General features: G+C 42.9%; 1 protein-coding gene across 1 annotated transcript in view; it reads left to right on the top strand.

Annotated features, from left to right (window-relative positions):
* Window positions 1-12967, top strand: part of XPR1 (xenotropic and polytropic retrovirus receptor 1) — a gene marked incomplete at its 5' end in the record, with an annotated part of 243198 nt that overhangs the window by 204763 nt on the left and 25468 nt on the right. Inside the window, 3 exon segments of the mRNA XM_073593336.1 lie at window positions 572-766; window positions 5043-5209; window positions 5308-5447. Of these exon segments, the coding sequence (XP_073449437.1) occupies window positions 572-766; window positions 5043-5209; window positions 5308-5447 (502 nt within the window).

Below are 12967 nucleotides of genomic sequence, written 5' to 3' on the forward strand. Positions count from 1 at the left end.
TTTGTTTTTTATTTTGGATAGCTTAAGGGGTTATATGGCAGTTTTTTTTGCCATCTGTGTCCCATTGGGGAGATCTTCCTTCGCTTCCTGTCCCATAGCCAAAGCAGGAAGCGAGAGGAAATCCCTGCAAATTAAGGGAATCGTTTGGGCCCCCAGGTCACCAGACCTAGTGTCCCCCATGGTAGATGCTAGACGGTAAGTTGAAAAAAATGACAGTCAGCTTTAAAGTAGAACTATAAGCAAAACTATTTTATTTTTTATAGAGTAAGGGAGGGTTATAACCCCTGTTTTAATGTATGCTATCTCTGCCCCATTGGGAAGATTTCCCTTCACTTCCTGTCCCATAGCTAAAACAGAAGGTGAGAGGACATCATATTCTTTCAAGTTTCTCAGCTAGGACAAATTCCCTTTAAATCTCTATCACATAAAATATAGACTAGATGTTTAAAAACGGAGGCCAAGGATAAGGTTGACAGCATTGGTCATGATAGCCAGTCAGGGGCCTGAATCAGAGTGTGGGTTTATTTAATCTGTTTATTCTTGTGTCTCACTTCCTCTCCTCTGTTTACAGCGACTGGAAAGTGTAATACATATACTTATGGGGTGCGAGCTGTGGTTCAGTGTATTCCAGCCTGGCTGCGTTTCATCCAGTGCCTGCGACGATACAGAGACACTAAAAGAGCCTTTCCTCACCTGGCGAATGCTGGCAAATACTCCACTACTTTCTTCATGGTCACATTTGCTGCTCTCTACCAAACCCACAAAGGTAAAAGTCCTGTGTGTGTATATCCTCTCCATATCAGAGACATCATTGTGACTGATTAGCTGTGCAATCCCAATATTGGTGACATATGTGATTCATTACATGTACACTGCTTGTCTCCCTGATGGATAAGCCTTTGTTGTATCATTGTCCCTCCTCATTTCCAACAGAAACAGCTTTTCCTTAACCACTTAACTCTAGGTGGACATCATATGACTTCCTGGGCTTCAAGTGGTTAAATCTGAATGACGCCTGCAGGCATCATTCATATATAGTTTTTTACCACTGATGATTCCCTCTCATATAAAAACAATAATAGCAGCTGTTGAGTGGCCCCCCCCCTCCAGTGCTTCTACCAGCTCGCCCGTGCAATTGGCGAGCTGGAAAACGAATCGCCCAGCAGTGGCCATTTACCATAAAGCTGACTGAGAGCCAGATGGTCCCCCGGCCATCTCTATGACCTTCGGAGGCCTTTTCCGGCACTGGAAGACGTAAAAACTGCTGGTTTATTTGCACGCAGGAACGGACGCATTTGTACGTCACGCCCACATATGTAAACGGGTTCAAACCACACATGTGAGGTATTGCCGTGAACGTTCGAGCAAGAGCAATAATTCTAGAGTAAGACCTCCTTTGTAACTCTAAACTGGTAACCTGTTAATTTCTAAAGCGTATCCTATGGAGATTTTTAAGTTAAAATACTGGGCGCACAACTAGACGTACTGCCCTCAAAACTGAATTAATTTTTGTTCATTTTAATAAATGATTTGGCCCTCGTACTGATATGTTTGGAGATCATAAGCTACTTTTGGGGACAGGCATGATGTAAGAGTTTCTATGCTCAGTGGCCACTTTATTTAGGTACACCTGTTCAATATTCAGTTAGTAAACACTGATCTGTGTTTTCTGCATTTCAGTAAATAAAGCATGCAGACACAATAGTTGTTTGATCAAACATGGGAAGTTTGAATTGGCTCTACCGTTATACCCTGTATACCCCAGAAATGCATCAATAGAGAGAAGCTTTGTGGTGTGCACATGCTATATGGAACAATAAAGTTTATTATCCATTGACAAATGTGGACTGTGGCTTTCCCTTTATGACTTCTGAAGAGCGAAGGATGAGATCAGCCCTGAATCGTCTGTACACACAATTTGTGGTTATGGCCGAAGGAGCCTAGGAGTGTTGTAACTGATTTGGAAACTGCAACTTGGGCTGTCCAATGATTATTTGTGTCAAACTTGGTGGTTGCAGCATCACAAAATTTTCTGGCTACTCGCGATTTTTTTTTTACACTGCATTCTGGAAAAACAAAAATCTTGAGTGGGAGTTCTGTGGGTAAGAACACTTTGTAAAATAGAACCTGTACTGAGAAAAATAGGGGAGCTCCCATTGCTTACCTCTCCTCCTAATAGATCTTCAGTACTTTCTTAGTTGCTTATCTGGAACAATCATGCAGATGAGGACTTCTGACTTTGCAGGTTTTAGCATTGAAGCTAAACAGTAAGGCCTCTTTCACACTACCCACTGCAGTTTCCTTGCAGCACTGGTACAGCGCAGTGTACCTGTGGTTCACAACTGTTCAAATATACACGCTTTACAGCAGTGGTCTGCAGAATGGCATCTATACACTCACAAGGCATCCTACTTAGAGGAGGATAGCTGATGTGAGTGAGATCCTGTGTGGATAAGTAACCTAAGAACTGAGCTGAGGCTACAGTAGATGTAGGATCACCAAAATTGGTCAACTGAAACCTTGGAAAAAAGTGCCTGTTCTGACTAGTCCTGGTTTCTGCTTGTCAGTTTGGCATACACCACATTAATCTATTGATTTGTTTTTGCCAGTGTAAGAACTTGTCAAGTTTGTATTCTAATGTGACCCATCAGACTTTCTATACGTGGCACCAAGACCAGAAATGTGTGTAGTGTCACAGAGTTATTAAAAACATAAAAAAAAAAATCCTTACTCTACTATTCGTTGTGGATTCTGCTCACATTGGAGAGATGTTCCGTGATTTCCTGTTCTGTCTCACACTCTGTAACTAGAACAGGAAGTGCTTGGAAATCTCCCCATTGAGTATAATAAAAATTTGACAGATGTTTTGTTTAGGTTTAATATTGTCAGAAAAATCATTTTAGCAGATGTTGGGCACCCATTAAAGTGATTGTAAAGGTAGATTTAAAAAAAACAACAAACATGTTCATACTTACCTGCTCTTTGCAATGGAATTGCACAAAACGGCTGCAAACCTCCTGTTTTTGGGTCCCCCACGTCAGCGCTCCTGGCCCCTCTCCTCTGTCTCCATGGGAATTCGCTTCCCATGGGGCACTAGTGCGCCCATTGACACAGACTCGGGGGGGGGGCGCACCCAGACCCCACCTTTCCCCTCCCCCCCGTGCTCCCCTGTCACTGGCCTTGTTACAGCGCTCTCTTCTCTCCCCTGAAGTCAGCTGCTGGGGAGATCACGTGCCCAGATTAGAAATGCTCTGAGAATAGGTACGTTTAGGCATCTTCCTTCTACAGCGTAGTTGGAATAGGAGTTGGAAGTGGGATGGGGCTTAGAGCCTGGAATTCCACTTTAAACAGTTGCTGTTTCTAATCTACTTATGGTTTGCCTGTTGCTTGCTTTTTGCTACGGTTTCTTAACCGTATCCATTTCTTAACTTATTAGTAGTATTAACTACTGTTAATTTGATAGGGGTAAGTCTGATGCTTTTTTAGTTGCCAAGGTATGTATTAGAATGGTTGATATAGAAAAGGCCTGTGCCGCTGTGGTAGGCCAACCTATAATATAAAGAGTATGCAGAACTGTCTAATAAGACATAATGGTGGCTCCATTTTGTATCAGAGATTGTCCCCCCAAGTCCTAGGTGTCTTAATTTGTTTTCTGCAAAATCAATTTAAAACAGATAGTTAGATATTTAGGGTACATTTTGTTATGTGATGCCATCTAGTGGCTGTAGCATACTTAGGAAAAATGACCTATACAAATAATGCTTAAACTCAAACTGCAATTGAGAGGTCATGTTTAAAATTAGAATTATAATCTAAGTTAAGATTTAGAGTCAGATTTATACAAGTACAGAGATAAAAATGTGCTTCTTATAGTAAGCATTCTGATTCTAGGGGGAGGGGGAAGACAAATTGTCCAACCATGCTGGTTTGCATCCTCCGCATCTATAGAAATCCGACAAAGGATGTAGGAATTTATGTATAGTAAGAGTTGTTCTTTAAACACCCATTACTCTGTGTCCTAATATGCACACTGGATGTTATTTGTACTCATCAAATAGGTGTTAGATAAACAAGTAAACACTCTGCATTGAGATGACCGTGGATATGCAAAAATTGTGCCTCTGCGCCAATTCACTTCTGAACAAATCTGTTTCTTAGTGTTAAAATGGTTCTAAAGGTAGAAGAATTTTTTTTTTTTACCTTAATGCTTTCTCTGCATTAAGATAAAAAGCTTTCTGAATGCAGCCCTTCCCCAGAGCCCGATCTTGATCCAGCAGTGTGCATGAGAGCAGCAGCACTCTCAGCGCTTTCTCGCCTCAAATGACAGAATGGCAGCAGCGGGTGCCATTGACTTCTGCTGCTGTCAATTACAGCCAGTGAGGAGGGAGGTGTCCATAGCCACAAGCAGGATCACTCGGGAGCAAGCCCGCACAAGTGCCCCCATAGCCACTTTCTATAGGGGCACTCGGCAAGGGTGAGGAGCCAGGAGTGCTGGCAGGGGACCTGAGAAGGGGGAAGATCAGGGCTGCTCTCTGTAAGGTTTTGCAGCTAAGTATAATTTTATTTTTAAGGGAAAAAAAATCCCATTACATATCCATTTAAGGAAGCCATAAACTTCCACAGATTCTTTTCACTGGTTTTCTACACATCGTAACATAAAAAGGGAGAAAAAAAGATTTGTTGAAAGGTGAGTTTTGATTAAGTACTGTGCCACTTTAATCCAATATACAAATCACACCTATGTTATTTGGACAGTATATTTTCACTTTCATTTGTTCCTTGGTTAAAAAAATAAATGTCATCATCATCCAAATAAATGCCCCCCCCCCATAAAATTGTGCATGTCAGAACAGACTACAAAAAAGTGGTGTTTGTTTTTTGTTTTTTTAGTACAGCTGACACATCTTCAAAATGAAAAATCATTCTGTTCCAAGGGGCAAAAAGGCCATGACCCTGAATGCATATGTGATTACATTAGCATGACTAACATATCAGCCAAGGTAATTGAAATGCAGCCCACACATGTATTCTTTGTCTTGCAGCTCAGAATCACTCAGATTCTCAGGTGTTCTTTTACCTGTGGATCGTTAGTTATGTCATCAGTTCATTATATACTCTTATCTGGGACTTGAAGATGGACTGGGGTTTGTTTGACAAGAACGCCGGTGAGAATACTTTCCTGCGAGAAGAGATTGTGTATCCACAGAAGGTGGGAGCTCTGTAGGTTTCTTTTGTTGTTTCTGGTTATTATTCATCTTTGTGTCATTTATCGAAAACACTACTTCTTTCTCCCTTTTCCTATTCTAGGCCTATTATTACTGTGCAATCATACAAGATATCATTCTGCGCTTTGCATGGACCATACAGATTTCTCTCACAACATTAAACCTACATGGGAATATTTCAGATATAATATCCACTGTACTTGCTCCGCTTGAAGTCTTCCGGTGAGTAATTGAACACTGCTTCTCATTCTTTCAAAGTTGTCTACTCTGTGATGTAGATAAGTATGAGGGCTAGAGTTCTGGCTTTAGGCCCAAGTAGTCCTTCCTGATTCTGTTATCTTTTCATACTTAACGTGGTTCAGTCATATATTGAAAATTAAAATTCAGCAGCTACAAAAGCTGTAGCTGCTGACTTTTAATAAACAGCCATTTACCTGTCCCAGGAACCAGCGCTGTCTTCTCCTGGCCACTTTCTTCAACAGGCTTCGGTCCCCAGTGCCTGCACACTAATTGTGGGCGGCCTGCTGTGACTGCTTGTTGCTTCACAGCCAGCTGCTCACTGTGCATGCGGGGGCATGCTACTGATTGATCCCGCAGCTTTCTGTGGAGGAGGAGGAAGAACGGAACCTCCCCTTTTGGGTGAAGTTCTGCTTTAATCTGCTTTTTTGTATAGAAACCATCCAGTTAATTTTTTTGGTTTTTTTTCAATCACATAAGCTAAATGAATCTAAAACTGAAAAAGAAAATGGACCCTTGCAAAGCTGTAAGGACAGCCCTGTATAACCTCTTCTTCTGTTTTTAGCATGCCTCTTACCTTAGCACAGACATCTTATTTTCTGCTCTAAGAGAAGCAATTCTTTTTCACTTTTTATCAACCATTTTGAGGTAAAGAATCTTGAGTTCCTTCAGAGCCACCGGGACTTCTGTTTGCAGCTTCTGGATTAGCTACTTCTCAGCTTTATCTTGGGTGGGACCATATCCAGCCTCTGGCAGGAGGAAGATGCTAGATTGGTCTATAATGCTGCTTTCCATGCACTGGATCCCATGTTTGGCGCTTACCTGGGCAGGTTGTGCAATGCGTTGAATTTAATCACAAGGTGGTCTACAGGTTCAGGGCAAAAACACACCCTTCTGGTGGAACCCAGTCCATTAAAAGACCCCGTAGGTATAACAGTGGGACGAACTTGCCTGTCTAGGGTGGTCCACAGAATTGAAGATGGCTGCTGTGATTAAAGACAATTGCACATGAAATTGGAGCCCAGGCGTGCTGCTGGGGTCTCTTGGTGCAATTTTGTTTCCTAGGCGCCTCCACTCAGACTGTGCAGCCACCTTCTAGATCCGGCTTGCTGCACATATGCCTTTCATTATGAGACATGCAAGTGGGCCAAGCTTAGCCTCTCCTGCCTTTTTTCCTCTAAAACTCTGTCTTCCCCAGCTTTGAAGGCTTGAGATGAAAGGCATCAGTGATTCTCATTGTACCAAACTTGCCCAGGTAGCCGTGGCACTTATTGGGCTACTAATGGACTCTGTGTGGGCTATCCCAGATTGTCCAAATCTTTAACACAGACAGGTTTGCCACCCTGCTTTTCCCTTGTTGGCTTTAACAACTTGGCTGTTAAAGCACAGGTTCTGAGGAAAATGGGCTACTTGTTACTGTTATCCTTAAGCTCCTAAAAGCTAGGAAGTCAACTTTTTGTCAAGTTTTATCGTCGCACCTGGAAAACGCATTTCTTGGGCATTGCCTACCCCAGTAGGTAGTCTGTAGGATGAATCCTGTCTTCTCCAGTCTGGTCTAGATCAATATCTGGCATTGACCATCAAAGGTCTAATCTCAGCCCTAGCAATTCTCTTTTAAAGACTGCTTGCCTCTCACTCTTGTGAAGGCCTTTGTGAAGCATGCTGCTCATATATCCCATACACTCCCCAGTGATTTAATCTTAACCTGGTTCTCTGCCTTTCAAAAACCACTATTTAAACCTATTAGTGATAATTCTCATTTTATCCTTAGTTGCCTTTCTTGTCACCAAAAAGTTTGGCACAGCAAATGTTTGCGTTTGTGACCTTAACCTGGAAAGAACCCTTTCTTGCGCTACACAAGGACATGGTTGATTTGAGGCCCAGGGCCTCTCTTCCCAAGTTAGTTTACTCCTTTCACCTTAACCAGAACATTGTTCTACCATCTCACAGACCTGCTCCTAAATGTCCTAAAGAGATAGATGTTTCTTCATGTCTAAATGTGTGGTGCATGCTGTTCGAGTTTATCTTCGGCTGCAGCTCCCTTTCTTCAGTCTGACTGTTTGTTATTCCTAAAGGTTCTCTTAAGTTTTAGCAGGTGGATGTTCAGACCTGAGCGGATACTTGCTGTCGTAGTAAGGTTCCTCAGGTGGCATTGCAGGCTTCTTTAAACCGCCCTTGTTAACCTGTTGCTTTGTTCCTTGTAGGTCTGTTAGCCTTTCATTTACTGTTGCACACCTACATTTGGTCTGTTGCTGTGTGTCTGTCTTTACTTACCAGGTTCACCACAGCTAGTGTTACCAGTAAAATATTTCCCCTTTGTTCCTGTTCTGTTGAGAATCAAAAATTTGTCATTTTCTTTTACTTTTGCTCTCTCTCAATGGTAACTGTAAACAGGACAAAGAGGATGCATTTCTTTAATGGGGACACAAACAGCAGTAAGATCTGACAGTAGTTCTAATCCCATTCTATCTAAGATTAAAATACATTTTGCCTTCAGTTATACGTTCATATTCTTTCTCCTTTTACCTTTTTGGGCTTGCTTTTACTTTATTTAATTTGCTTTCTGGCCACATGGGGGAGATCTCCTCTTTATTTGTACTCGGACTACAAAAAGAAAGTGTTTACATGTTTGATTGTCAGGCCACCATGCTCTGCTTACCCTGAACCATTGACAATACCTAAACTGGCCATACACAATTCAGCCTGCTGGCTGACCTAACAGATTCCTCTATCCACACAGTCGAGGTTGATCAAATCCTGAGGGCTAAGGCTTGGAGGGAGGGGTTCTGTACTGAGGTTCTTTACTGAGGTTTTAGTCTGAGAGTTGGTTGGGGTCTGTACAGATGAGTTGCATAGTTACATAGTAGGCAAGGTTGAAAAAAGACACAAGTCCATCAAGTCCAACCTATGTGTGATTATGTAAAGAAAGTTAGAGGGGGAGTTAGAGGGGGTTTTCCTGGGAAAGTATATTTTGAGGGGTTGGGACAATCGTACATAGATCAAAATTCAGCAAGGATTGGGCAAATTTGGATCCATGTATGGGCAGGCTGGTTGTGCAGAAGTAAATTTACTAATCAAATTCTGTACAGCCAGCCTGTCAGATTTTTCCTGCTCGCTTACCACTGCCAGCTATAGCTGGGAACACTGATCAGTATATCCTGGTGGTGGGGAAGTCTCCCCACTGTCAAAATACAACAGCTCAGCAGGGAGTATTCCACATCCACATTGAGCATGTGGATGGGGAAGTCAAGTAATTTATTTTTTTTGCCGTTCAACCAGCTAGTTAAACGGGAAAAAAAACAGACTCATCTATGAGCAGCTTTAGTGTTGAAAAATTATTGCCTCAAGGTGGCAAATATGCCACTGGACTGAACAGCCATTTGCATTTTCCTCCCTCTTCTTTTGTTTTCTAGCTGCACTTGGGCAGGCAGCTAATGTGCTTTTTTGCTTTTCAAAGCCTCTTTCTACTATATAATGTTGACATCAACTAGCTTATTCCTAGCAGCTCTTCTCCTGTGCCAGTAAATGCAGTGACAGATTCATTTTCTGGCTAGTGCATGCTGCAACCAGTGCTACAGACAATAGGTAAAAACACATACAAAGCCAGAGGATTCAAGTGCATAGTGTCCAGGGTTGCAGCAGTCCTCCTCCTTAGTGAGCCAGCATTGGGACATGGCAGACCACAGCAGACAATATCCTGGGGTTAGCATGTGATGCCTACAGTTACTGGGTCACTCAGCATACCTCTGTATTCCCTCCAAGCTCTGATGGTCATGAGTACTTTAGGAGTGGGTAGCTGCTTTTCCTAAACTTTGCGTTTGAATGTTTAGTTTTGCAGTATCTCTGACGTTACACAGTAGGGCGGTCGCCCTACCCCTGCTTGCGCCCCACAAACTCGGGACAGTTTTCTCGTTGTGCTATACTTGGCAGTGCTTCGTGCAGTAAACCTGCACTTTTTATTACTGTCACACTGCCTGTTATGTCAGCTACTGCTGATTCCCTCTTTCAGTGGATGTTTCCTTTTTAATTCCTTCCTCTAACATAGTGTCTGAGTTGGTTTCGAATAGACCCAAACACTCCTCCCAAGGGGGTTTCCTTTTCAAACCATACTCTACTGCAGTCATTTTCCAATCTTTAGCTGTTTGGCCAATTCCCTATGTGGGGACCTGAGAGTGGTTGGCGTTAACACCCAGCATTGACTAGATGGCAGTCACATTGAACCTGATCTGCTATGCAGTGCCGTATGCAAGCCAAGTTAAGTCTCTGGGTAACCTTCTCTCTGTTCAGATGTGCAGGGCATTCAAACTTGCTGAACAGCAGAGTAATACTGTAAGAAGGCCTGTTTTTGTGGAAGGCTGTCTTTTTGGCTCTTTGCTGGATGAAATCATTAAAGTTCTGATGTGTTGAAAGTTTTTTTTTTTTTTTTACCCCAGTTATGCACAGCTAAGGATCAGTGATACAAGTTTACACCTTATTATCCTGCATCAAAAGGTTCCTTTTCTTCCTTTAAGTCAAGTTTCCGAACCAACAAGTTTATTTTATCCTGGCAAGCTCCATGACATTTCAGGGTATCCAAGCCTAGATAAATCTGCCACCACATAAAGACCAGCCCCCACCTTCTCCATCACAGCAGAAGAAAGAAACTGCAAATTACCAACATCCAGGCGCTACAGCCTTAGTATAAAGGGAAAAGAAAACAATTTAATTCAAATCCAGCCACCTTGACCTCGCTGCTCATACAAAAACTCAGGAAGGAGGAGTGATAAGAAGAAAAACACACAAACAAGAACCCTGTTGGTAGGGGGTCACTAGATGGTACCAGAGCACAGTTAAGGAGCTCAGCTGGATGGACTGATATATACAATATGTTTCTGTATAAATAAGGCATGTATCCACAGGGCCCATTAAAAAGGTTTATTGATGCATAAGGACAAATTAAATGGCTCTTTAAAATAAATGATGCTGTGGTAAAAAGCTCACTGTGACACTGTAAAGATAACAATAGCATACCATGAGAATTGCTGGTTAAATAGGTGAGTCTAAGGAAGAGGCCAGAAACGGCTGGAGAGACTGTGTTTAATATGAAAAGGTTGTACAGCAGATTCCAATAAGTCGGCGCACAGGAAGTGGCACAAGATTGTGCAGGAGAGTGATCTTACAGGTACTGCAGAAGGCTGGGAGGAAGCCACAATGCTCGCAGGAGGCTTAAATCACAAGCAAAACAGTTGCCATGACACAATTTTTTGCAATTTTGCCGCTTTTTCATAGTCACCTGGCAACCTGACAGGAGACTATACCAGTCGCACTGATATGGTGATAGTGCGACTAGTGTGGCAGTGATCAGTAACACTGTAACTGGTGTGGCATGATCAGGGACACTGTAAACTGGTGAGGTGGTGATTAGGGACGATATGTGCGGATGGGGGGTGATTGAGGACACTGACTGGTAGAACTAGTCTGGTGACATTGTACTGCTGTGGTGGTGTTCAGGGACAATGGCTGGCTGCACTGAGATACAGTGAAATCAGAATAGCCAGCCTTTGTACATGCTCATCGCCACTGCATACAAAATCACCATAGCGACACTGCACTTGCTCTGGTGACAGAGTATGTATGTGTGTGTGTGTGTGTGTGTGTGTGTGTATGTATATATATATATATATATATATATATATATATATATATATATATATATATATATATTATTTTTTACATTTATTTAACATGCGGTCAAAGAGCAAAGCCATGTCACCACAGTGACAAAGTGTCTGCACACCCCTGTTAAAATGACAGGTTTCTGTGATGTAAAAAAATGAGACAAAGGTTAAGGAAAATTGTTATCCATACTTACCGTAATTTTCCTTTCCTGGATTCTCCCTATGTCAGCCTACTATGGGTCAGCTTCGCCCCCTTTAACCCCTCCAAGACCACCTCTTTCTTAGCCCATAAAGGGCGGCTGTCTGCCCACACCAGTGTTCAAAAAATACCGCCTCGTGACGGATAAACTGGGTGGGAATCCTCCGTCTGACATGGGGAGGATCCAGGAAAGAAAAATTACGGTAAGTATGGATAACAATTTTCCTTATTCCTGGACCTCCCCATGTCAGCCTACTATGGGATGTACCAAGCAATATTAAGAAGGGAGGGAAGATAAAAAAATAAGCCAAACCCTCAATGCAATGCTACTCAAATTTTTAGTGGGCAACAGCCGCCATAATAACCGTAGAGCCAAATGTTTCCTCTGGCGGACAAGCCATATTAAGCCTGTAATGCCTAATAAAAGGTGTTGGGCGCGCTCCAGCTTGCTGCTCTGCAAACCCCCTCAGGGGCGACCTTCGCGTATGCTGCCCAGGATGCTGCCATACCCCTCGTCGAATGTGCTTTGATCTCTGAAAGAGGGGGAAGGCCCAGCGTTTTGTATACAATATGTATGGTCTTGACAAACCAGGAAGACACAACTCTGGATGTTGCTGGCATACCCTTTTTAGGCCCCATTGGGAACACCTACAGCTGATCTGGTTTTTAAAAGCTAGTCTATTTCAGGTATGTTGAAACCGCAGAGACCAGGTCTAACCTACTCCACTAATCATCAGCTGTATCCGCCAGAAAGGCAACAACTCGGAGACTCTTCTGGCCGAGGCATCAGCTAGTAAAAGATAAAAAAAAACAAAAAACTTAAAAGAAATAATGAACAAGAGAAAGCTTGATTCAAATGGAGGAACCAGCAATGTTCACAAGACTAGTGTTAAGTCCTCTTTTGGAAAAAACTATTTCAATGGAGGTCTGATTTCTATGGCTGCCCCTAAAAATCAGATCACCAACGGATATAGAGCATATTTTGTACACGACATTGCTGACAAGGCGGGGATTTGACCCTTCAGGGAATTATAAGCTAACCCTTAGAGACCACTCTGCAGAAACTCCAAAATGTTTGATACTGAATGAGATCCAAGGTCGCAACCCCTTTCTGTAGTATTCCAAATCCGGTGATAGGTTACATTCGTGGACCTCTTACGAGCCTGTAACAATGTCTCCACTACACCGCCCGAGAGACCCAAGCCAGTTAAAGCCCCCCTCTCACTTCCAAGTCATTAACTTCATCCTTCTGCGGTTCGGGTGTCAGGCCCCACTCTGCAGAAGAAGATTTTGACAAGGAGGCAGTGGGATTGGTGAGCCCAACTTTATACTCCAAGCCAGAGGGAACCACGGCTCCCTGATCCAGTAAGGTAGGACTACTTTTGCTGTGACCCTTTCTCGCTGAATCTTCAGCAGGATTTCGAGAGCCAATGGATGTGGCGGGTACACATACACCAAGGGGAAGTTCCAAGACCTGGACAGAGCACCCTGACCCAACACCTGTGGATTCCAGGTCCGGGAGAAGAAGCAAGGCAGTTGACAATTCTCCTCCAATGCCATAAGATCTATCCAAGGCGTCCCCCAGACCCTGAAGATCTTGCGTAGGTACTTAGAGTTGAGGACCCATTCGTTGTGATCCCCAAAGCCTC

Source organism: Aquarana catesbeiana, linkage group LG07, assembly GCF_042186555.1.
Source record: "Aquarana catesbeiana isolate 2022-GZ linkage group LG07, ASM4218655v1, whole genome shotgun sequence".
Classification (NCBI taxonomy): Eukaryota; Metazoa; Chordata; class Amphibia; order Anura; family Ranidae; genus Aquarana; species Aquarana catesbeiana.